Below are 26,620 nucleotides of genomic sequence, written 5' to 3'. Positions count from 1 at the left end.
TCAGTGGAAAAAAATTTATTTTACAGAGTACTGACCAGAATAATCAGAGTTCACACAAATAACAACAAAGCAGACATTCACCTCAACGGTTGACGAGGCAGGGTGGATAATATTTTGCAACAATGTGCCTCCTCCAGTATTTCTGCCTGCCAACATGCTTGACAAATGATACTAACATTGACCTCAATCTCCACGGGACCAACTCATACTTTTCCCCCCATAATAAACCCATGAGTTTCATGAGACTTCAACCTTGTATGATCGACAACCATACAAATCAAAACCAGTCCTTGATGAATATCCACTGTTTAGGTGGCTACTGTTTCTTGGCCTTTTTCTGTTTCTTCTCTGCCTTGCTGGTGTCTTCGTGAGCCTTTCTCTTGGCAGCCAGTTTGTTTGCCTGTGAGGGGAAATCAGATTGAGTTAATGAACAGTGGAGTGACTTAAGAATTCATGGGTGTTCAACCAAAGTCACATGCTCTTTAAGGGATTTGATAGATTGTAAATTACTGTTTTATATTACTTTTAGAGTTTTATAGCATTATATATTTTTAGTATGAATAGATTGTTTTTATATCTTAAGAGATTAAAAGTACTGTTGGGAAATGTTCCATCAATTATTTTGGGGCACTGAGCAAATTTCAGGTCTGCTGAGCGCAAACTTGAACATTGTGAAATCTTCCGGCGCACGTTTACTCTGAACAGAGGTAGGGCTGGGCGATATGGACCAAAAGTCATATCCCGATATATTTAGGCTGAATATCGATATAAGATATATATCCCAATATTTTTTCCGCAAAGTGAGAACAAATGTTCAGTCAAAGTCAAAGCCAGATATGACATGTCTCAAGTAGTTTTATTGAAAGCGGCTAATTCAGTGAACAGTTGAAAAATCAAATGAATAAATAATAAACAGGGCTCTTCACCTGGTTCAGATTAAATGCTCAGCTGTTCAAATAACAATAACATGTAAACATAAACACTGTAGAACAACAGGAGTACCTTTTTTGAAATCAAAGCTCCATAAGGTGCACATTTAAATAAAATAAAATCTTAAACAAAAATAGCCTATAAAATAAAATAGGCCTATCTTTTTCTGAAATAAATATTATATTTATGAGAAAAGTCAACTTTTTTTTAGTTTGACAACTTTAAATGGCTTATTAAAATCAAATTGCAGATTTCTTCTCCTTTCTAACAAATCCACAGATGCAAATAACGAACATTACAAAATAATAAAATATGACAAACCCTAGTAAGGGCAGCAATTATATACAAATAAAGAACAAAATAATGTGCTCAGTTTGAGAAAATGTTTTTTAAACATCAACCTGAGATTACCATTTGCTTTTTGTTAACTCAATTTCTTATCTGAACAGCCTGAACCAGTTGCACAAGAAACAGACTATCAACTCAATAAACATTTTCCCCCTCTTTTTTTACTTTGATAAACAGTAATGCTGTCTTGAGGTAGACATTAGGCACACTGCGGGAAAATGAAGTTTGCAGTGAGCTTTGTTTCGGGGCTGGAGCTTTTTCGGGTTGTCGACGGCTTGTAGCTGGGGCTTCTGCAGCGCGCAGTTTCACACACTCTTCGTATTGCAGTTTGTGCCACTGTTTTAGGTGGTGAAAAAGATTTGTTGTGCTTCCACCCCTGGCTGTAACTTTTTTTATGGCACTGCCTACATATAACGTGATTTTGTTGCTCATCTGATACTTTGAATCCGAACCATCTCCAAATTACTGAGCCAATGCCTTTTCTTTTACTAACCAATTCCTCGTCAAAACGCTCCGCAGACGCTGTTGCTTCCTCCATGTTTGTTGAAGTGTCTGTTCCTGCCCCTCCCCCCTCTGTGCATGAAAGAGGAGGGGCGGGGCGCGGGGAGCAGCGCAGAGAGCTCCGGGTCTGCAGCTTGCTTGGAGCAAGGATCAAAGCGCAAATTTGAACTATATCGATATATGCGAAATGGTCTAATTTCATATCACATTTAAAATATATCGATATATTTTTTTATATCGATATATCGCCCAGCCCTAAACAGAGGCAGTGCCCGCTTTAAGTTACAGTTAAGTGGTCAAGTAGGCTACTGTGGCTATTTGATCATAAAGTTGAAACAATGGACAAAATAGCTGTTCTATCATGCAGCCTACAGTAGCAGCCAATGTGTGGTGTTCAATGTAGGCCTACAGTCCATGAGCCTTTTGGAAAAAAACATGCAGGGCTTGACAACCTGTTAATCCAGTTGTTCTTCAGACAAGGTGACTGAAAATGCTGTTGTGTTGTTTGATGCAACAAACCACTTTACAAAATAAACCCCATAATTATTCCCATACCATTATTACTGAGAATCAGACAAATTAAGCTAACCTCTGCCTAAGAGTATTGAAGCCGGTCTCAAAATACAACACTGCCCCCCTTTGAGGAAAAAAAAAGCAATTAATTTGACTCAGATGGCTAGAAATGCACACGTTTTGTGCTCTTGTAGGAAGGAACCACCCCCCCATCGTTGACTACAAATTATCTATAACTGGGCTAATAACTCACTAACTAGCAAAGCATATGAACAATCGTGCACACGTGGCTACATGTAGCTCTCGCTTTGTTCTCAAAACAAACGCATCTACTCACGACTGCTCATGCTATAAACACAGTCCAGTTCAAAGTAAATGGCACAGATCCATATATGGCAATGGCTATTTGCATATGGTCCTACTGCAGCTCTGATTGATTATGGCGCACCGGTTTGTGTAGAGTACGGGTCGGAGTCATGCCTGTCAATGCAATAGAATCCTACTCCAATACGCTCTGCCTACAAGAAAATCTCTCGCAGTTAGTTTTGCATACTAAGTCTTGCATAGTTCATTTTGTTTCGGTAGGTTACATTGAAAGTGGCTAATATTGCATTGATTCTAGCACAATTCCCACAGTAGAGCGAAACGTTGATAGTGTTAGCTATCCTTTCTAGAAAATTCTAGAAAGTTGAGTTAAGTTCAATCTTGTGCTTCTCTGCACGGGCTGATATTTCTTCTGCATGGCCGTCTGAGAGGTTCAAACTGTGTGTATGAGAAGACTTATGGACTGTAGGGATGTGTACTCCCAATAACACAAGGCCTCTCCTTGCTGATAAGGCCTGTGACATGAACAGAGGAGCACAGAGAAATCCTGGGTGATAGAAAAGTACATCTTTGTGGAATGGGTGAGAGCTAAGGGTATAAGTGGACACGGCACTGTATTGAATGTGTGTATTCAGCTGTTACAGCTTCGTTGAGTAAACATCTCAATCGTCACTTGGAGTTTTGGCTCTTTTGCTTGATAAATATGCAACTCGATCGGTTAGCTGTGCATGCTACACAGAAGCAGCACAGCTGGTAGGAGAAACCACTTGAGTTGCACAAATGGAATATAATGTTGCGGATAAAGTTTGTAATTACACAATTTCATGTGTCTAATATCAAAAGACCTGCATCACTGTACTGAGAGTGTTGCCATTTCTAAAAAGGACAGTTTTTTCCCCCGTAGCCCCCAAACTGCAGAACAAGCAACTAGGAAGTCTATTGTGGGTGGGGTAAGTTTCTCAAAACAAGGTGAAATCGCTAAACTAGCATGACTACCACAGCATTCTGCAGCGATACGCCATACCATCTGGTTTGGGCTTAGTGGGACTATCATTTGTTTTTCAACAGGATAATGACCCAACACACCTCCAGGCTGTGTAAGGGCAATTTGACCAAGATGGAGAGTGATGGAGTGCTGCATCAGATGACCTGGCCTCCACAATTACCCGACCTTAACCAAATCGAGATGATTTGGGATGAGTTGGACTGCAGAGTGAAGGAAAAGCAGCTAACAAGTGCTCAGCACATGTTGGAACTCCTTCAAGACCGTTGGAAAAGCATTCCAGGTGAAGCTGGTTGAAAGAATGCCAAGAGTGTGCAAAGCTGTCATCAAGGCAAAGGGTAGACACTTTGAAGAATCTCAAATAAAATATATTTTGATTTGTGTAACATTGTCTACTACATGATTCCAAGTGTTAGTTCATAGTTTTGATGTATTCACTATTATTCTACAATGTAGGAAATAGTCCAAATAAAGAAAAATCCTTGAATGAGTAGGTGTCCAAACTTTTGACTGGTACTCTACATAAAATAAAAGAAAAAGAGGGATTTGGTAAAAAAATAAAAGAAATTGATTAATTCTATTAGAAGGGGCTATCGTTGTAGTGTGCAAGCTTTCCAGGGCACGGCAATTCAAACCCTGTTATACATTCCTACAGCTCAATAGGTAAATACTAGAGGTCGGCCGATTATGCTTTTTCAATGCCGATTATTGGAGGGCCAAAAAAAGCTGATATTTATATATCAAATATAAAATGACAATTACAACAATACTGAATGAACACTTATTTTAACTTAATATAATACATAAATGAAATCTATTTAGTCTCAAATAATGAAACATGCTCAATTTGGTTTAAATAATGCAAAAACACAGTGTTGGAGAAGTAAAAGCACAATATGTGCCATGTAAAAAAGCTAACGTTTAAGTTCCTTGCTCAGAACATATGAAAGCTGGTGGTTCAATATTCCCAGTTAAGAAGTTTTAGGTTGTAGTTATAGGAATTATGACGCGACGACTATTTATTTATCTTTATACCATTTGTATTTAATATACCTTTGACTATTGGATGTTCTTATAGGCACTTTAGTATTGCCAGCCTAATCTCAGGACTTGATAGGCTTGAAGTCATAAACAGCATTGTGAAGCAAGCATTGCCAAGAGCTGCTGGCAAATGCAGTAAAGTTTGAATGAACGCTTACGAGCCTGCTGCCGCCTACCACCGCTCAGTTAGACTGCTCTATCAAATCATAGACTTATTTATAATAAGCACAGAAATACGAGCCGTTGGTAATTCATATGGTCAAATCCGTAAACTATCATTTCGAAAACAAAACGTTTATTCTTTCAGTGAAATACGGAACCTTCCCGTATTTTATCTAACGGGTGGCATCCCTAATTCTAAATATTGCTGTTACATTGCACAACCTTCAATGTTATGTCATAATTATGGAAAATTTGTTTGCAACGAGCCAGGCAGCCCAAACTGTTGCATGTACCCTGATTCTGCATGCAATGAACGCAAGAGAAGTGACACAATTTCCCTAGTTAATATTGCCTGGTAACATTAATTTATTTTAACTAAATATGCATGTTTCAAAAAATATACTTCTGTGTATTGACTTTAAGAAAGGCATTGATGTTTATGGTTAGGTATACTCGTGCAACGATTGTGCTTTTTTCACAAATGCGCTTTTGTTAAATCATCCCACGTTTGGCGAAGTAGGCTGTGATTCGATGATAAATTAATAGGCACCGCATTGATTATATGCAACACAGGACAAGCTAGTTAACCTAGTAATATCGTCAACCATGTGTAGTTAACTAGTGATTATGTGAAGATTGATTGTTTTTATAAGATAAGTTTAATGCTAGCTAGCAATTTACCTTGGCTCCTTGCTGCACTCACGTAACAGGTGTTCAGCCTGCGATGCGGTTTCCTCGTGGAATGCAATGTAATAGGCATCCAAAAATGCACAGTACCAATTGTTATGAAAACTTGAACTCGGCCATGCCGATTAATCGGTTGACCTCTAGTGGGTACTAGACACAGAGAGCAGCCTGCTGGAAAGTACACTGCCAGTTTTCCCAAAATGCCCAATGGGGTCTGATTCTCTACCTCCCAGTTGAGGCTGGCTCATAATGGTTGGAATGTAGTCCATGGAATGGCATCAACCACATGGAAACCACGTTTGATGCGTTTGATACCGTTCCATTGACTCCATTCCAGACATTATTATGAACCGTCCTCCCCTCAGCAGCCTCCACTGATACCTCCATGTATATTAACATGGCTGTGAGACTGGCTGTTCCCAAGGCGACAGTACTGATGGGTCCGACACAGTTACATGTCGTGCCTATCTATTCATCTACACCCACGTACAGACTGGAGATGGAACGCAGCGAGGGAGGCTTGTGAGTTGCAATGTCAGTTAGGCAGGTGTGGAGTGGAGGGGACTCACCTCTCGGGTCGTCCTCTTCTTGCCAAACATGATTTTGTCGTACAGGTACTTCTCCTTTTTCTTCATCATCATGATTGCCAGACGCTTCTCCTCTGCCTTCTCCTCCTGCTCCAGTCGAACCTTGTTCCCCACGGAACCAGTTTCCCAGGGTTTCACTTTGCCGGGGGTCACCTTCACCGCCAAAGTCTGCTGGGACAGGAAAGGAGAGATACATCTTAGAGTGTCCCCAAAATGGCACCCTATTCCCTATAGTGCACTATGCCTAATGATAACGATGTTCTTTTATGTTGGATGAAACAGGCCATTGAGATGGTCAATCGTGTAGATACTGCTAGGATTCTCTCACCTTGCCCTGGGATCGCTGATCCTCCATCTTTTTCAGATTCTTCTTCTCAGTCAAATCTTCATCGTCCACCTCATCGTTGTCCTCTTCATCATCTTCTTCTTCATCTTCCTCCTCCTCCTCCTCTTGTACTGAGTAACAAAAAAATAAATGGTTGAATATTTGAGTTATACACAACATTCATCATGCAGGCCCAACAGAAACATGTGAACATTCATCATGCAGGCCCAACAGAAACATGTGAACATTCATCATGCAGGCCCAACAGAAACATGTGAACATTCATCATGCAGGCCCAACAGAAACATGTGAAGCCATGGAGAAGCTCAGCTCTTACCGTGCTTCTCGCCACGCTGCAGGGCCATGAGCTTCAGCTTCTCCGGGGGCACATAGTCACCGTCCTTCTCCTCCACAAAGGGTGACAAGTGGGGCGGCAGCATCACCCCCAGGAAGTAGTCCTCCACGGGCAGGCGCATCTTGGCGTTGACCGAGTCAAACACCCACTGGGGCTGGATGTAGTACCTGGAACAGAACACGACCACCAGACACCAGTTACACACCAGCCGGTTTCCTTTACGGACAAGGTTTCTACAGAGACACATATCAAACTTGGTTTTCTTTCAGATACTTTTCTGGAGTACCAAATGGGTGGGGTTTGCACCTTTGGGACTATACCAGGTTGCATCCATTGGGATATTTATGCCCAGTCAGTCGAGTCAACCCACCTTTGAATGTAACATTTCAAAGTTCCATAAAGATTTGAGACCATTTACACATTAGCAAGTTGTGGATGTGTTGTATGTACATCACTACAGTCGAATGTAATCACAATAGCCAAACGAATAAATGTGGGCAGGAGTTAGCAGGCCCATAATAGAGGCATTATGTACCCTGTGTACAGCTAAGCTCTATGAAGCGACATAAAGGAAGAGGACATGGTCTGTCACGCGTGACTCTGACCCCCCCCCCCTCCGCCCACACCCTCGATAACAGGGGTCTTTGAGTGACCAGAGCAGGAAGAGCCCTCTCAAAGGGGGCATTGTGGGGATGAGCTGAACCCATCTCTGTGGGGGGGGGGGGGGCTGAAGGAGAATGAAAATGCAAACAGAAAGCCTCTGGTCCCTTGAGTCTGTAAGTAGCCTTGGAAAATAGCTTGGCTGAAAATACATTTGGTGATTTGAAAGAGAGGGGTTGGGTTGTATTAGAGCTGGCGTTATGTGCAGGCCTTAGGGGGCCGTCCTACCGCACCTCCTTGCCTGTCCAAATAAAATATTGGCTGAGATACGAGCCGACAAAGACGCATCAATCTCAGTTAAAGCATCCGAGCGAGCGAGCGAAATCAAGATATTTTCTACCGTTTAAATTTGTCGGCTTTAGGCCTATGTATTTTACCTAGTTGACGATGGAAGATAGGCCTACTGCTGCATCCGAGTTCTACACTCTCATTTCTGGATCACAGTGTATCAATGTCCATACGGCAGAGGTTAGTGCTCTCGCCATAGTTGAATCTTAACTTTTAGATGTTTATCATTTTACTTCAGATTTTTATGATTAACCACGTGGCAGATTATTTTCAGAAATGAAAACGTTATTATTGAAATGAAACTGTTCCACGAAATACGCATAAGAAAATGTATCAACTGGCACGCAGATCGGTAGAAATAGTAGGATAAATTGTAAACTCCCCAAAACTTGAAACTCACAAGCTGCCTATGGTCTTCACTATTACATCCATGAAAGAAAAAAAAAATTCTACGCACAAGCGCGTGCACACATATCAAAATGCCCATCCAACTGATTAGTTCTGGCGCTGGATCTGGGTTGTATCCAGTTTTATTTCTCCTAAAGATCATTCCAAGATTTTTTAGGAATTGCAAGACATTTGCAACGGCTGTAACGACTGCAAATAGTGGTAGATCCATCAGGCCTGTTCACCTGTTGATGTACTGCTTGTCTATGTCGGGCCTGTCCACAATCTGATGGGTAATGGTTTCATCAGTCACGTCGTAAGTACCACCGATGCAGAGGGACTTGTCCCATGACACCTCGGCACCGAAACACCTGTCAGACAGAGAGAGATGGAGATCAATAAAAGTAAACAATGGATCACTTCACTCTGCATCAAAGCTCTTCTTTGAGGTGCGGTGTAGCATGGAACCAGTTCCTAAAACCTTCAGCTTGCGTTTGGCCTGCTTTTACTTGACAAGGTGCCATAACATTATTGAGCAGCCCAGACTGGCTGGGGTGTGTGCAATGATTTATAGATGCACACTAGATGACTGATAGGGCGCACTGTGTTGAAGCCACTGTGCGTTCATCTTGGCACTCCCCCATCATTGTAAACTATTTATTTTAAGCTATAGAAATGCATTTATTAATGTCTACATTCGTTTTTGCAACATTTATTCTATTAGACATCTTAATGCATACTTATACATTATAGTACGTGAGCTAAACATTAAAATATATAACATTTCCTTAAAGTATACTTTTTTGATATTAACAATGTTACTGTCCCACTACAACAACAACAAAAATAATAATTGAAGTACTGTAGAATTCCACTCATTTCTTTGGAGGACTGCTCCTACTGGGGTGTGCCAATATGGCCGACCGGTGGCTTCAAAGCCTCTCGATGGCCAATACATAGCATCACCAATCCAGGATTTATAGACATCATTGGGTGTGTGTGGTGGTGGGCTGGTTCTCACCTCAGGATAAAAGCCAGTGACTCTCTGGGAACTTCCCTGTTCAGGAAGAACTTGAGCCCCTCGAAAAGCCTATTGTGGGCCTCCTGCTCTTTCTGCTCCTTCTCTCTGGCCTGCATGTTCTCTAGGTCCTCCTGAAGAGACAATGGGGGGGGGGGGGGGGGGGGGGGAGATGGGGAAAGCTTTTAGAAGGGCACACAGGCAGTTGGTGGGATGGGATTGGTTTCTTCATGTTGCTTACAAAAACCTCATCCCTTGAAAACATAGGTGTGCTCCCCAGTCTTAAGCGTGCTTCAGTTTGCCTCGAGGAAAAATGTGTGCAAAAACACCCGAAAAAACCTTTGTGGAAGAATATATGCAAACTGTTCCGAACTGTTTTGGATGGTGACCGAAATCAGCTTGAGGGCACCCGGCCAAAAGGAGTCGTTAGAGCTTAAAAATGGGACAAGAAAATCTCAGCCGGCCAAACCCTCCCCTAACCTGGACGACGCTTGGCCAATTGTGCTCCACCTCATGGATCTCCCGGTCATGGCCTGCTGTGACACAGCCTGGGATCGAACCTGGGGCTGTAGTGACACCTCAAGCACTGCGATGCAGTGCCTTAGACCGCTGCGCCACTCAGGAGGCCCAGACAGCTCTTTTCATTGTGTGGTCTACAACATATTTTATTTTGATTTGAAATCAGCTAAAGGCAAAGCAGGTTGATGATCCAAATGGTGCAAGCACCATATCACACAAAATATACACGGACAATAGCCCAAAATAAATAGCCTCTTATCAGGTTTAACCTGTCCTATCTGAAAGGACACCGATAGCAGGCAAGGCTGTACACTAGGGCTGGGCGAAATGGCAAATATATTGTGATAATTATCATTATCGAATTAAAAAATATTAATTTTCACAATTTTAATCAAATAATGTTTAACAGGTGCATATCTGCTTTAGACTCAAGAATGCCTGAACAAGCCAAAGGCTTTAATGTTTCTTATTTATTGTCAGAAGAACTCAAATAACATTAACTCTTTTTTTTTAAAGCTGTAAACCCTTACAAGTCATGAACAAGCAGTAAAAATAAATAAATAGTGTACGTCAATATGCATTAGAACTGTTAGCCTAATGGCACATCACAGTTTATGTTGGGGTCGTTAAGCCTAATGGCACATCACAGCTTATGTTGGGGTCGTTAAGCCTAATGGCACATCACAGCTTATGTTGGGGTCGTTGAGCCTAATGGCACATCACAGCTTATGTTGGGGTCGTTAAGCCTAATGGCACATCACAGTTGAAGCTGGGGTAGTTGAGCCTAATGGCACATCACAGTTGAAGCTGGGAGAGTTGTTGACTTACAAGTTACAAGCAAGAAAGACAGTCTGTCTACGGTCTCTGGCTTTAAAGCTGCCCTATGGCAGGTCACTATGATGCCACCTGTGCTAAAAAGGTGGCGCAGGTAGCGCTTGCCAGATGGCTGACTGTCGGGAAGTTTTTTTGGGGGTTGGATCTTCCGCCAGTCCAGTGGATTGGTTTCACTGTCAGCATCAGGAGACTGAAGGTAGCAACTGAGTTCCTTTTCGATGAGATGGATTTCATTAAGACCTGGTGATAGAGCATGGCTTTTTGAAAAAAACTGCCCAGTAACTTTCTCTTTTCAGCTGTGGTGAAGCAGTAGCAATGTCCCCCTGTGCTGGGCTTGGGTTTCATGTACCTCATTGACCATCTCTGAGACATCTCTTGCTTTTATGTGGCCCACCTTCTCTTTGATGTAATGTGTTTTAAACCGAGGGTCGACCAATGAGGTTATGTCTAGGAAGTCATCTGTGGCTAGGTCAACATATTTCTTATTCAGATAGTCCATGGACTATCTTTTTGATGGTTTGGGTGAGCTGTTTCACCATCATTAGGTTTCATGACCTCTATTGAACAGGTGTAGTACTGACTTCAGGTAAGACACACTGACATAAGACTCACCAGAGCATCTGAATTCTAGGAGTTGGGTCAATGTCTGGTTGATGGACTCAAGAACATCTATATCTGTATAGGTGGGAGCTAAGTGGTGACCGGTCTTGTCTCTGGACAAGACCTGTGAAATGCCTTTCTCCTGCTCCAGTACTCTGTGCACCATGTTTTGACGTGATCCCCACCTGGTAGGCGACTCGGTCACCAACTTGTGCTGGGGTTGGTTGTGTTCTTTTTGAGCAACTGCCAGGTTTCTTCTTTTTCCACAAATAGGAAAAGGCACCTACCACTTTCTTGCACACTCCAATTGCTCGATCCACCTGTTTGTCTCTACCCACTCGCTCTAAGAGAAATCAAGAGATTTTAATAAAATGTTAAAATCACAATAATCCCTTTAGTTATGTACAAATGTAATATTTAACTTAATCAGTTGATGTTTTTTTTTTTTTTTTTTAATAAAATAAAAATCACATTTAGTTGTTTCCTCTAACCAATCACTTCAATATACACAACTGACAAGGTTACTTACTATTGGCCAAGTGCAGACGACGTCCAAAACATTGCAGTCGGGTCCATTTGTTGATTTGAGTGGCCTTCACCACGTTTGCGCCACTATGCATTGCAATGCAGACTTGTCGGTCTTGACTGAGTCCCCAGGAGGTGAGAGCGTCAATGAGCCCCTTTGCTATAGCTTCACCCGTGTGATTGTCGGGAAAGTATGATGTTTGAAGGCATTTATTTACAAGATTCCACTCTATCAGTATAGTGAATAGTGAGGCTAATATAAGGCTCTGACGTGCGACTAGACCACAGATCGGCAGTAGTAGCAAAATACGTCAAATCTGTCTGGAGCTGTTCCTCAACTTTTCCCTACACTCAGCGTAATGTTAAGGCAGTGCGGTGTGAGAGAAATGTTTGCGGCCAGGGAGCACGTACCTGGGGTTAATAGTTGATAAGCCTCTTGAAACCTTCCTTTTCGACTGTACTAATTGGTAGCATGTCCTTAGCAATGCATAATAGCATTTGTGATTGTCTTTGTGTCTTTTCGATGTTTGCTCGTAGGGCATAAACGCTGTCAGTGTTTACTGCTTCGGGCGAACATGCCTAGATCGGCGTTTAGCAATACCGTGGCGCAAACTCAAACTTCCTGCATGTTCCAAAGAGTGATTTTGCTTCAGATGGTGAAAACGTTGTCGTATTACCAGATTTGATAGCCACCCGTCTATGGCACAATTTGCACCGAACATTGCTCTGCTCTTTGTCCGAATACAAAAAGCCAAACCACTACAAAATAAATGAAATAATTGAACACTTTTTATCAATAATTTCTTAGTTGGAAGCTGCTCCTTCTCCATGGCTATCACTGCCACTGTTTCGGCCTACATCACTCATTTTGAGGTTAATAGTGGCTCCTCCATCACTCGAGGTGCCAAGTGGTTTTTAGTGGGCGTATACCTCTCCACGTGCATATTGTCACTTCTCCGCATTGTTAAGTTCATGTTTTAAGTATCCCTATATTTCAGTTATTACAGGGCTATCACTCAGTCAAGAGTGCGCCTGCGCAGGAAATTAGTTCGTGGATGGACCTAGCCGTGAGTGTAATGGCTACCTTGTAGTGTGTTCATACAGTATAGTAAACTTTGTTAAACTGGAACCTTGTCGTTGTGTCATTTCGAGTTAACATTGGTAGCAGAGGATGGTTAATAACTACAATGTGCCACCTCACTTCGACGAGGTCGTACGAAAGTTGGAAAAATGAACTTGGAATCTGGACACGGGTTACTAATCTGGACGCGAAAAAGCAAGCACTTGCGGTGGTATTATCGCTCGAAGGAAGAGCGAGAGATACAGCACTGGAAATATCCGTTGAGGATTTGAACGATGATGATGGTATGGGAACTTTGATCAGAGCACTGGATTCTGTATTTCTTAAAGAAGAGAAAGACCGTGCCTACGAGGCATATTCAAACTGACAGTGTTTCGAGAGATATTTCGGTTGCAATGACGGACTACATCATTGATTTCGAACAAAGGTACAATAGGATGCGCAAGTACGACATGGTTCTCCCGGATGCAGTGTTAGCTTCCAAGTTTCTAGATACTGCCTGTCTAGATGGTAGGGAGAAATAGTTGGCTTTGACTGCTTGTACTGTACTGACTTTTGCATCAATGAAGTCAGCACTAAAAATAATTTTTGGTGAAAAGACGTCTGTCGCGCCGTTAACAGATGGAATGCAAGTGAGTGACGGAGCATATTACACTGAGCAGCAGAGAAAAGGCGCCAAAAAGTCACATTCTCAAGACAACCTGAAGGGGCGCCATTTCCCGGAACAAATCCACTGGACAAATATGGAAGGAGATCAAAATGTGCTGTTTGTCAAAGCACTTGCCATTGGGTTAAAGACTGTCCTCATAAAAATGAACAAGTTAAACTAACAGAAGAAAATGTAAACACAGATATAGAGCAGTGTAACATTACACTGTTTTCAAATGAATCTGCTTCTGATACTGAGATTTTTATAGTTGAATCCTTAGGATCTGCTGTGATTGATACTGCATGTACACGCACAGTGTGTGGTGCAAAATGGCTTGATAGCTATGTCAGTGAAATAAATATGAAAGAAGTACAAAATATGATTGACACACCAAGCAACAGAGCTTTCAAATTTGGAGATGGGAGAATTGTCCATTCTACCAAGAGAGTTAAGATACCAGCAAAAATTGGTCAGACTAAGTGTCACATTGAAACAGAGGTGGTCCCTGCAGATATCCCTTTACTATTAAGCAAAGCTTCCCTCAAGAAGGCAGGGGCTGTACTAGACATAAAACATGACAAGGCAGTGATGTTTAAACAACCAGTGACTCTTGAACTTACTACCTCAGGCCACTATTGTGTAAACATTTTAGACAAAGACATCACACAGAGTCCATGCAAAAATGAGATTCGGACGGACACAGAGCACATGGAGATTCTGACAAGTCACAGAGAACATGAACACAAAATAAAAATACAAAGTGTTGTTAAAGCTTCAAACAGTTTGGACATGCTACAGTTGACAGACTTCAGAAGTTACTCAGCAGTTCAGGGAATAATGATGATGAGAGTATTTCCATTCTACAGCAGATAGTTAACAATTGTGAGACATGTTAAAAATACAGTAAACCTAAGCCCAAACCAGCTGTTGGTTTGCCACTAGCTTCCAAGTACAATGAAACAGTGGCTGTAGATCTACATGAGTTAGCAACAAGTGTGTGGTACCTTCACATAATCGACCACTTCACACGCTTCAGCGCTGGAAGCATTGTGAATACAAAGAAACCCAGTGACATCGTCAGGCACTTCATTCATTCCTGGGTAAGTGTGCATGTCCCGCCCCAGAAATTGTACAGTGACAATGGAGGAGAATTCAATAATAATGAAATAAGAGAAATGGCAGAGAACTTCAACATGGAAGTAAAGACAACTGCTGCATACAGTCCATGGAGCAATGGACTTCTGGAGAGACACAATCAAACACTCACAGAGATCATGCTGAAAGTGAAGCAAGACAATGGATGTGACGAACACAGCCCTAGATTGGGCTTTGATGGCAAAAAACTCAATGCACAATGTTCATGGTTACAGCCCATACCAACTAGTGTTCGGGCAGAACCCTAATCTTCCCTCTGTACTGGTTGACAAGCCACCAGCACTAGAAGGGGCCAGTGTGAGTGCATGGGTGGGACAGCACCTGTCAGCACTACATGCAGCGAGAAAAGCATTCACTGAAGCAGAGTGCTCAGAAAGAATTCGCAGGGCTCTGCGTAAACAGCTACGACCCACCGATGAGAAGTACGAAACTGGAGACAAAGTGTACTACAAACGAGTTGACTGTTAAGAGTGGAAGGGACCGGGAGTAGTCATTGGCCAAGATGGTGTGGTGATATTTGTGAGGCACGGAGGCATCATTGTCAGGGTGCATCACTCAAGATTGCGGAAAGTAAATAATCAACAAGATAGAGGGGCTGTTGCTGAGAATCATCCTAATGAAAAGGAGACAGTAACAGACACAAACCTACCAGATGTCATATCCAATGATATGGACACTGAAACTGACACAGGAAATGGATCAGAGACCTTCAACCATGCCACAGATAATACTGTTGAGCGTTCAAATGAGGAAAACATTCAACAACAGCCACATGTGTTAAGAGAACATGGTTGTTCCAATCTGAAAACTGGACAAACTGTTAAATACATGGACAGAGAACGTGGTATTCCACATACAGCAACCGTCATTGGACGAGCAGGAAAAGCCAAAGGAAAACACCAGAACTGGTACAACTTGCAGTACTCTGAACCAGTTACACTTTCTGGTACAACAGGGTCAGCTGACCTGTTACTTGTAGATAATCTCAGAATTGAACCAATGGAAAATCGAAAAAAACAGAATGACATTCAAAATGATGATGTACTTCAATCAAAGGACGTGTCATTTGACTCAGCTAAGCTAGATGAGCTCAGTAATTGGAGGAAAATGGAGTGTTTGAGGAAGTTACAGACATTGGCCAAAAATGTGTCTCAACAAGGTGGGTGTGTACCCTTAAAGAGTCCTTAACTGGAATAGTGCCTAAAGCACGTCTAGTGGCTAGAGGTTTTGAGGAGCTGGCTGCTAAACAACTCCCAAAAGACTCACCGACATGCGCCTCAGAGTCACTCAGATTGCTGATGTCAGTGATCTGCCAGAAACAATGGAAACTTAATTCCATAGACATCAAATCTGCATTTTTGCAGGGAACAGGCTGTCAAGGGACATTCACATCCGACCTCCGCCTGAAGCTAAATGCGAAGGAACACTGTGGAAACTAAAGAAGTGTGTGTATGGACTGGCAGATGCATCACTCTACTGGTACAACAAAGTCAAGGCAACAATGCTGAGTACAGGTGGAAAACTGTCACAAGTGGATCCTGCAGTCTTCTATTGGCTTGATCAAGACTGCAGTGTGACTGGAGTACTTGCCTGTCATGTTGATGACTTTATCTGGGGTGGCTCACAGACCTTTGCTACAACTGTGATTCCACACCTCAAATCTGTTTTCCAGGTCGGCCGTGAGGAGCATGATAATTTTTGTTATGTTGGCATAGAGTTTATTACAGTTGATGGGACAATACTGATGCAACAGGAGAGCTATATCAAGAATCTTCAACCCATTCACATGGATTCTTCAAGAGCCGTACAAAGGAATTCCCCTCTATGTGGAATTGAAGCTGATCAATTGAGGTCAAAGATAGGACAAATTGTATGGGTTGCTAGACAGAGTAGACCTGATTTAATGTTTGATGGTTGCAACTTGGCATCTAACACAAAACACGCCACTGTACAAACCATTCATGAGGCAAACAAAGTTGTTCGTAAACTGAAATCACAACAAGTGACTTTAAAGTTTCAGCATGTTGGAAAAGATGACTCTTTGAAACTAGTTGTCTTCAGTGATGCTTCGCTAGGGAACCTTACAGATGGAGGCACACAAGGTGGACATCTAATCGTGTTAATGGGTGAAGGAGGAATATTCTCACCTATCTGTTGGCAGTCAAAAAGGATCAGAAGGGTTGTCCGAAGCACACTTGCTGGAGAAACACTTGCTCTTGCGGATGGAATTGACAATGCGATCTTTCTTGCAACTCTGTTCTCAGAGCTTACCACTGGTGAGACAAAACGGCACATTCTACCTGTAGTTTGTGTCACTGACAACTACTCATTAGTTGATGCTTTGAAGTCAACCAAGTCTGTCACAGAGAAAAGACTTCGTCTTGAGATTAGCAGCATCAAGGAACTTATTCAAGCACAGAGAATCCAGCGGATTCTGTGGTCGACCACAAAGGAACAGCTTGCTGACTGTCTGACTGAAAAAGGAGCATCCGGTCTTGTGCTCCTACAGGCTCTCCTCCTACAGGCTCTCCTCCTACAGGCTCTCCTCCTACAGGCTCTCCTCCTACAGGCTCTCCTCCTACAGGCTCTCCTCCTACAGGCTCTCCTCCTACAGGCTCTCCTCCTACAGGCTCTCCTCCTACAGGCTCTCCTCCTACAGGCTCTCAGTAATGGAAAGTGGCAGCTTGAGTAATACAAATAAAAACTGTCACACAACCCATTTGTAATGGGGAACTTAAATAATACTTGGACATTTAATTATGTTGTTGATGTTTAATTTGTCTTTAAAGAAAAGGGGGAGATTGTTAAGTTCATGTTTTAAGTATCCCTATATTTCTGTTATTACGGGGCTATCACTCAGTCAAGGGTGCGCCTGCGCAGGAAATTAGTTTGTGGATGGACCTAGCCGTGAGTGTAATGGCTACCTTGTAGTGTGTTCATACAGTATAGTAAACTTTGTTAAACTGGAACCTTGTCGTTGTGTCATTTCGAGTTAACACGCATGTCCTGCTGCGTCAGAGGTGAAATGGACTGCTGTACCTAATTATTCTACATCGACATTATCGGAAATTAATCTAAATATTTTTATATCGTTAGAGGGAAGTAATTACCTCGATAATTATTGATATATCGCCAGCCCTACAGTACACCCTCATCTTGAGAAACCAAATCTGTCTAACAGGAGCTCAAACAGGTAGACCTACATAATACAAGCACTTGGCCCCCAGGACCATACAATTATCCAATTGGCAATTACAAAACTGGTTCTACAACGCAATTTCCACATTGGAGAACGTAGGTGATGAGCAGCGGTTATGGTGGGTCTTCGCCACAGTAATAATTAATTTTAACAACAAATTCCAAATGCAAGCTTCGTTAGTAAGTTATCAATGTCAAGCAATTGTTACATACCAAAAGACCAGTAGGCCTAAGCTAGTAATTGTTGCCCCAATGCTTGTGAGCTAGCAAAGTAACAGTTAAGGTTGGTGATCAACATTATTTGGAGCCCCACACACACACACACACACACACACACACACACGGTAAGCCTCTCTCACCTACAATTTGACGTTTGCGCTGCACCCGATCCTATAGCTATACAGCAAATCAATCTGCTCACTAGCACACCCGACCTGTGTTGATTGACAGTTTGCTGGTCCAGAGTACCAAGTGTGTGTTTCACTAGCCAATCTGTTATTTTGCAAAGGCGATGCTGCAGCTGTCTCTTGCTGAGGGTAGCGTAATCCATGAAGACCCACAAAACGAGTGACAAAAGATTAAACCCTGGCCAGATCATTTCAAGTGATCAGACATATCAAGTCGATTCTCAAGTCAAAGTTGTGACTCAAATCAGACTTGAGTCCAAGTCATGTGACTCGAGTCCACAACTCGATCTTCCCACAACTGTCCCAGTCGGTTTGGAAAAGGCTATTTCTTTCTCGAGAAGCTGACCAACATAATAGGTCAACTTTTCAACAATGGGGAATAGTTGACTGACATAGGCCATTGATTTTGCTGTTCATTACTCATCTTGTTGGCTAAGGAAAATTAAATGTGGACAGTTATTTTAACGTTTTCACAGTGCACATCAGAAGTTGGTAAGAAGGACCACACACACACACACATCGTTACATCCTCAACTTGTATGCTCTGTTAATATGAATAACCATAATCTAAATGAGACTGTCATTCTGAGCACCGTGGGTGGACACCCTAATCAGGTTACTCACCCAATGCACATGGGTCTGGCAGACTTCTCAAATGTCCGGTAAATTAAAAATGTTGCCGGTCAAATGTCTGGTGACACATTTCGAATGGAAACCCTGGTTCACAGGTAGCCATTGTTATGTAAATGAAACTGAAAAGCACCCAGGGCCTTGGCTTGTCTCCAAAGAAATTGCACCATAATAAGATGAATCCTTGGTGGAGATTTTCCTTTATTTTTCATTTAGCTCTTCAGCAATCATTTAAATGCCTAGTACACAATTTATTGGGAGGAATGAGCCCTTCTCTGTAGACCGAACATTCATTTATAACGACATTAACATCAAATAGAGGATTACTTTTGTATCATAACTATCCATTTAAGATGAGTGGAGGCTACAAATAGTTCCTCCACCCACATCATGAAGATTTGGGAAAGAAAGTGATTTCTAAATGGAAACAATGAAATGTGACTGTGGGAGACATTGGTTCCAACACACCCCTGGACCACCTGGTAGCCAGTTTACTCAGTGTGTCACCTTACCCCGTCAGCAGGGAACTGGTCCAGCTGGTTCTCCTCCTCCTCCGCGGTGGCAACCACCCGCGCCAGGCTGGCACTCAGGGCAGACAGTTTCTGTAGAGAGCATGAAACCCACCGGTTCAGTTTTCTACACACACCGCTTCAAAACTACACATCTCTACTGACAGAGTACCATCAAGGTAGGGCAGGTAGCCCACAACAATGAAGAGAGGGCTGACTGTCCCTCATCAAGCAAATATAACTTCTATCCATTTATTTGTATCAATACACAAGTGATGAAAGGCCCACCTCCAAGTAGCTCTCAGAGTCCATGGCGTAGTCCTCCTCGTGTTCTGCCTTCAGCTCCGACTCAGCTTTGCTGTCCAGCTGAAGGGAGGGTTGTAGTTAGCAACAGCTCAGACATACAGAGATCATTGGCCTGCTAATTGTGTATTACTAGACTATATACAGTTGAAGTCAGACGTTTACATACACCTTAGCCAAATACATTTAAACTCAGGTTGTCACAATTCCTGATATTTAATCCTAGTAAAAATGCCTGTCTTAGGTCAGTTAGGATCAACACTTTATTTAAAGAATGTGAAATGTCAGAATAATAGTAGAGAATGATTTATTTAAGCTTTAATTTCTTTCATCACATTCCCAGTGGGTCAGAAGTTTACATACATTAAATTAGTAATTGGTAGCATTGCCTTTAAATTGTTTAACTTGGGTCAAATGAGTCGGGTAGCCTTCCACAAGCTTCCCACAATAAGTTGGGTGAATTTTGGCCCATTCCTCCTGACAGAGCTGGTGTAACTGAGTCAGGTTTGTAGGCCTCCTTGCTTGCACACGCTTTTTCTGTTCTGCCCACAAATGTTCTATAGGATTGAGGTCAGGGCTTTGTGATGGCCACTCCAATACCTTGACTTTGTTGTCCTTAAGCCATTTTGCCACAACTTTGGAAGTATGCTTGGGGTCATTGTCCATTTGGAAGACCCATTTGCGACCAAGCTTTAACTTCCTGACTGATGTCTTGAGATTTTGCGTCTATATATCCACACCATTTAATCTTCCCTTACTCATCATGCCATCTATTTTGTGAAGTGCACCAGTCCCTCCTACAGCAAAGCAACCCCACAACATGATGCTGCCACCACCGTGCTTTACGGTTGGGATGGTGTTCTTCGGCTTGCAAGAAACCCCCTTTTTCCTCCAAACATAACGATAGTCATTATGGCCAAACAGTTCTATTTTTGTTTCATCAGACAAGAGGACATTTCTCCAAAAAGTATGATAATTGTCCCTATGTGCAGTTGCAAACTGTAGTCTGGCTTTTTAATGGCGGTTTTGGAGCAGTAGCTTCTTCCTTGCCGAGCGGCCTTTCAGGTTATGTCGATATAGGACTCGTTTTACTGTGGATATAGATACTTTTGTACCAGTTTCCTCCAGCATCTTCACAAGGTCCTTTGCTGTTATTCTGGGATTGAATTGCACTTTTCGCACCAAAGTACGTTCATCTCTAGGAGACAGAACGCGTCTCCTTCCTGAGCGGTATGACAGCTGTGTGGTCCCATGGTGTTTATACTTGCATACTATTGTTTGTACAGATGAACGTGGCACCTTCAGGTGGTTGGAAATTGCTCGCAAGGATGAACCAGACTTGTGGAGGTCTACAATTGTTTTTCCTAAGGTCTTGGCTGATTTCTTTTGATTTTCCCATGATGTCAAGCAAAGTGGCACGGAGTTTGAAGGTAGGCCTTGAAATACATCCACAGGTACACCTCCAATTGACTCAAATGATGTCAATTAAGTTATCAGATGCTTCTAAAGCCTTGACATCATTATCTGGAATTTTCCAAGCTGTTTAAAGGCACAGTCAACTTAGTGCATGTAAACTTCTGACCCACTGGAATTGTGACAGTGAATTCTAGGTCTGTAAACAATTGTTGGAAAATTTACTTGTGTCATGCAAAGTAGATGTCCTAACCGACTTGCCAAAACTATAGTTTGTTAAAAAGAAATTTGTGGAGTGGTTGAAAAACTAGTTTTAATGACTCCAACCTAAGTGTTTGTAAACTTCCGACTTCAACTGTACGTTCATCAACAGAAGGAACATGGTGATAAAAAAAAGCAGTGCTTATGATGTGCGATGGCTGAAGTGGTTCTCCGGGATTGTATTTATTAGTGCACACTGTAGCAAAACGTTTTGCAACAGGATAACAAAAACAAGCATTTGTCATTGGACAGGTTAAGGTAGCCACTCCTTGTTTCAGTCTGTTTTCTTCCCTTGGTGCCTAATGAACACAACCCAGGTTTAGGCCAGGTGTTGGGTTACCTTTGGTGGGTAGACCAGGTTAAGTGTCTGGTAGAGGCGGAAGTTGATGAAGCCAAAGAGGGTGGTGTACATCTCTGTGAAGGTAGCCATTACTCTATAGTCCACATCTGTTGGGTGCTGGGGGACAAAGGACAGACAGATTATTATTAGTCTGAAAGCTTGTATTGTAGAGTCAATGTTGATGCCCCATCAACCGGATGTCAAGCTACTCTAATTTAAACAATTAACAGCATCAACGTAAAGTATTTAACCCCCTAAGGTCGATGTCTGCGCCCCGTGGAAATATAATTAGCATAATAATAACAACAAAAACACCCATAAAAATCTCAGTTTAAGCTAGAAATATTTTTTATCACAAAATCATATGTAACGTTCAAACGGTTTGGCCTATAAACTATTTTGACTCCGCTATGGAAGAGGACTCTCACGAACACAATGGGGTTCTCCGTTTTGTGGTGTTCTCCCAGAAGACTTGGGACTCGTCTGAAGTTGGTACAGCTGATCTGCAAACGTCGGTGTATTGCACAATACTTCCCCAACTCAGGAGCTCATGCTTTCTGAGGATGTAACAGTGATGTCTATTCTATCAAGCACTTTGAGAGCCTATTGTACACACACACTGAATGGGTTTTACTGTTGTACAGTAAGCTTGGGCCCAGCTAGTCAAGCAGGATGTTAAGAGAGGAAGTATCATAGCATTACTGTACAGTTCTGCTACCTTTGTAGTCAAACTATTTCGTATGGATCAGAAATTATCTAGGTTGAATTTGGTTATGAGTTACTTTCTTCACCAGCTTTTTGAAAGAGAGGTTGGAATCAAAGTATAATGCCAATGGTACTTAAAAATCAGATACAACCGTTCTAGCATATTTATGTTAGGGAACGCCAACTCTATGAAGTGCGCATGTGCAACAACAAAATTTGCCCTTGCACTCAAACAAAATGTCTTGAAACTTTGGCAAAAGGTAGTCTACAAAACTAAGTCCACGCTGTAACAGATTCTAGTTTTTGGAACAGAAAACTGTATTGAAATCAAATGTTTCATCGATGAGAAAATTCCCAGAATGTTGGCCAACATCCATCTGGCTCCATCTTCTCCCACTGGGCTTCCTCTCATCACCATATTTGGTGGTGAGTGGAAATGCCAACCGGATGCTTCAGATTTATACATCCAGTGAAACATCTGGCTCAATGTTTCATCTGTGGTTTTGGCTTTCATGGTGACATCACAATGCTGTAAATTGGTTAATAAACCAATAATAAAGAGCGTTCTAAACCGCTCTGCCAATAACAGCTAGTTTTGCCCTCACTCACAGTCCTAACCAAATTCTTGCTTGTGAAATAGTATTTTGCTAAAAACATATTTTGCCCAATTAAAAGGAAATCTATAACAGTAAAGTACTTAAATTGTTACCCAGAAATGATTTGACATAAAAACAGCTGCATTGGGTCGATTCTGGATCCTGTACTTTTTACCTTAACAATATCGACTTCTGTAAAAAAACGAACCAGCACTTGTATGCCGAAGATACTGTTGTGTATGCTATTTCCACCGCAGTTGACCAGGCTCTCTGATCTGCAGTCTGCCTTCATTGTATTACAGAAAAACTTTGACCTGAAATAAGTATTGAATGCAGGTAAAACTAAGTACATGTTGTTCTCTTGAGCACATCAAAATAAACCGGTGATTGAAAAAAATATGCACTTTGGATGGTGTCCATATTGATCGTGTCCCTGCTTACAGATATCTGGGCATCTGGATAGATGAAAAGCTGTCTTTCAAAAAGCATTTGATGAGTTCGATAAGCGGAGAATAAAAATGGGCTTCTATAGAAATAGATCTTGCCTCTAAACGGCAGAAAACAGATTCAGTCACGTTCCTATCGGTCCTAGACTATGGCAACATCTATATGAATGCAACTGCCACTTCATTAAAGCCGTTAGATGCAGTTTATCATAGCACACTGAGCTTAATTATGGTGACAATTTTAGTACTCATCACTGCATTCTCTACCAGAAAGTTGGTTGGCCATCTGATGTCATGCAGGTTGATTCATTGCTATGTTTTCATTTATAAAGCCCCTTTACAAAAATATCCCACTGTACCTAACATCATTACTAAACTTTAGACGTATGAGTTACCACACCCGTTCTCAGGGATGGTTAACTCTGGAAATTCCTTTGGTCTCTATGGAGTTTGGTAAATCAGCTTTTAGTTCTTGCAACTTATTTGTGGAACAATCTTCAAAATGTGATGTTCTGATGCCTCTAGGGCAATTCAGAAAGCTGATTGAGGGCCTTATGAATGTGTGTTGTAGGACCATGTTGTTTCCGCTTGCATTTTGTATTTATATTGACGTGTGTATTTTCGTTAAGTCAGGCCTCATCTACGAAAGAGACATTGGTCTCAGTATGACTCCCTGATAAAAAAAAATAGTGAAATAAAACAAATGAGGCCTTTAACAGTGACTGATTACATTTGAAATGGCTCTTTGAGCTGCTGTGATGTCACTCAGCACTTACATCATGGGCAAACTGGTAGGGCACAAGCCAGGTTATAAGCTGTCCAAGAACCTCTGCCTGATAGTAAATCCCCTTGATGGAGATGAAAACCTGCCAGGGAAAGCAAAACAATGTCAAGGGTGCTGCGGACTACCAGTTATTCTCTTGCCAAATAGCATGCATCTCATTCAGACATATCCAATGTGGACTAGTAACCACAACAAAAATCTGCTGCTAAGTATTCAGTACCGGGCAAAAGTTTAGACACACCAACTCATTGAAAGGTTTCTCTTTATGTTTACCATTTTCTACATTGTAAAATAATAGGGAAGACATCAAAACTATGAAATAACACATGGAATCACCAAAAAAAAGTGTTAAAGCTGTCATCAAGGGAAATTGTGGCAACATTGAAAAATCTCAAATACTGTTTTGGTTACTACATGATTCCATATGGGTTATTTCATAGTTTTGATGTCTTCACTATTATTCTACAATGTAGAAAATAGTAAAAATAAATAAAAACCCTGGAATGAGTAGGTGTGTCCAAACTTTTGACTGGTACTGTACGTGTATATAAAGTTAAATTGACAATTCAATTTCAGATGCTATTGTACCTGTAACAGTCCGTATCAGTACTTAATAAATCATGCCTGCACTTTGTCTATCCACAACATGGAGATTTTCATTGAGGACCAACTCTTTATGTTAGTGAGGACATGTCTGTACTCTTGTCCTTCCTACCTTCCGGAGAGAGCGGGATGTGACTACGTAGTTCATCCACTCCACGGTGAGACGTCGGCATAGCGTGATGGTCTGGACGTGGCACTTTCCCGTGCGGGCAAAGGTGGAGAACAGGAAGCACATGGAGAGGGCGTCGTCTATGTCACGGAGGGCATCGATGAATGTGGGGTACCTGGCACACAAATAGAGCCAACACAACGCTCAGATATAAACACATGAAGGACATCCTTTACAAATGTTATACTGACATGAACCATAAACAGGGCACAACCCACAGAGATCCTATTAGATTATTATTTTCTACAGGTAATTTATATGCTCAATACTGCCATCTGCGGTTTGCAGTTGGTGCTGGAGTGGATTGAGACCTCACCTCTCTTTGATGATGTGGTCCAGTTTGTAGCCAGGCTTGTTATCTCGCAGTCTCTCCACCCCTGTCCATTCTGCCTTTCCATAGGCCTTCCTTAGTTTACGCACAAACACCTACCAGAGGGGGAACAAGTGGTTGACTGAAAAATGTAAACTGTAAAAACGCACAAAATGTAACAATATCTGTTTCTCGGTGAAAACAATAGTCTAAAACATTACCTTGTACTCTCTAAATTTCCTAACGATGGGCTCGTGCAGGAGGAAGCGGATGTCTTTTAGCAGATAGAATGTGCGGGGAGCTGTGGAACCTTTGTTCACCTTCTTCTTGTGCTTGGGTTCATGAGGGTAGATGCCCTTCAGAATGCACAGGCGTCTGTGTGGAACAGTGGATGAACATGCAGACTGAATTTTGCATTGCAGAAACTGACACCAGAGGCAACCATGCTATTATATCCACAGCCAGAACACAGGGCCTTATTCAATAGGCACCAGAGGGAAGAAAACAGACTGAAACAGGAAGCAACAACACTAATAAATACAACCCAGGTTGTGGTGGGTCAGTAGTACTTAGTACCTGAAATCTGCCAGGCTCAGCTGCAGCTTCTTGCGGGCTTTGTTCCTTGTGATATAGTTGGTGGCAGAACCCCTCTCATACTGAAACAAGACACATAGGTTTACAGTTACTCACAAAACATTTAGACAGTCACAGACATGTGTGTGAGGTATTGGAAGAAAGTATTATTAGAAAACGTGTAACTAGACTTAAGAGTAAAAAGCTTGATGCTGACAATGTTCTGCAAAACAATTTAGTACTCTTTACTGCTTTTTTTATGCACTAGACAGGTGAATATGTAACAGCTTGGCTAACGTTAACTAGCTAGCTGGGTTGAAAACAACATGCATCAAAGGCAAAAGACTCCAAGACTAGACGGACATTGAAATACAATAGGTGAGTAAGTTAGCTAGCTAACGTTACATAAAAGTGTCTAACACTAGCTAGCGATATGCTATAGCTGACTAGATAGTAATAGCTAGCTAGCTAAACCATTTCGGCCTAAACTCATAATTCCGTGCTCAGAGAAACAGCCTGATCGAGCTTGCTAACTTCAGTACGTAGCTAACCAAATGGTTGGATAATTAATCTAAGAAACAGTGACATCCTTACCTTCTTTTTCTGTAGACCCCCCATTTACAAAATATCTGTTCGTGTTATTCTGTAAATTACTTAGATTTGTAGGTATACTTCTGTAGACAATCATGTAAACACAAGCGTCAACAAAAAAACACCGTGGCTGTTGCACGTGTTGTGTGACAAGTATATCTTCTGACATGCGCAGAATGAGCTCCCAGGACCCCGACATGTCAAGCAGTCATTTTTAGGCCTGAATATTATTATAATTTTTTCATGTAAACCAGTCAATATTTAAACACCGTATATCTATTAATGAGCAG

The 26,620-nt window shown here is 41.8% G+C and overlaps 1 protein-coding gene across 2 annotated transcripts; it reads right to left on the bottom strand.

Annotated features, from left to right (window-relative positions):
* LOC106585655 (pescadillo homolog) lies at positions 1 to 26,511 on the bottom strand. Of its 2 annotated transcripts, none has more exons than XM_045706676.2 (15): positions 26,334 to 26,511; positions 25,743 to 25,822; positions 25,388 to 25,541; positions 25,173 to 25,282; positions 24,800 to 24,971; positions 24,077 to 24,166; positions 21,554 to 21,670; positions 19,525 to 19,602; positions 19,240 to 19,329; positions 9,133 to 9,263; positions 8,357 to 8,482; positions 6,759 to 6,943; positions 6,425 to 6,552; positions 6,079 to 6,267; positions 1 to 400 (listed from the first exon to the last, which is right to left on the bottom strand). In XM_045706676.2, exons 1-15 carry the CDS (start codon positions 26,355 to 26,357, stop codon positions 317 to 319), a joined length of 1,758 nt encoding a protein of 585 aa, XP_045562632.1. In that variant the 5' UTR covers positions 26,358 to 26,511; the 3' UTR covers positions 1 to 316. The 2 variants fall into 2 exon arrangements, with proteins under 2 accessions (XP_045562632.1, XP_045562633.1); XM_045706677.2 differs by having other exon boundaries at positions 6,079 to 6,264; positions 26,334 to 26,510.
* Positions 26,512 to 26,620: the final 109 nt, after the last annotated feature.

The sequence above is a fragment of the Salmo salar genome, chromosome 24 (assembly GCF_965601325.2).
Source record: "Salmo salar chromosome 24, fSalSal1, whole genome shotgun sequence".
In the NCBI taxonomy this organism is placed as follows: Eukaryota; Metazoa; Chordata; class Actinopteri; order Salmoniformes; family Salmonidae; genus Salmo; species Salmo salar.
Note: the sequence above shows the minus strand (reverse complement) of the source record. Positions and strands in the feature narration are given on the sequence as shown.

What these genes read in the sequence shown, in the direction of transcription:
- LOC106585655 (XM_045706676.2), bottom strand. Translation starts at nt 26,357, where the DNA reads ATGGGGGGTCTACAGAAAAAGAAG. An exon ending in GGAAATTTAGAGAGTACAAG is followed by an intron (nt 25,283 to 25,387) that starts GTAATGTTTTAG and finishes CCCCTCTGGTAG; the next exon opens with GTGTTTGTGCGTAAACTAAG. An exon ending in ACCAGTTCCCTGCTGACGGG is followed by an intron (nt 9,264 to 19,239) that starts GTAAGGTGACAC and finishes TTGTCTCTTCAG; the next exon opens with GAGGACCTAGAGAACATGCA.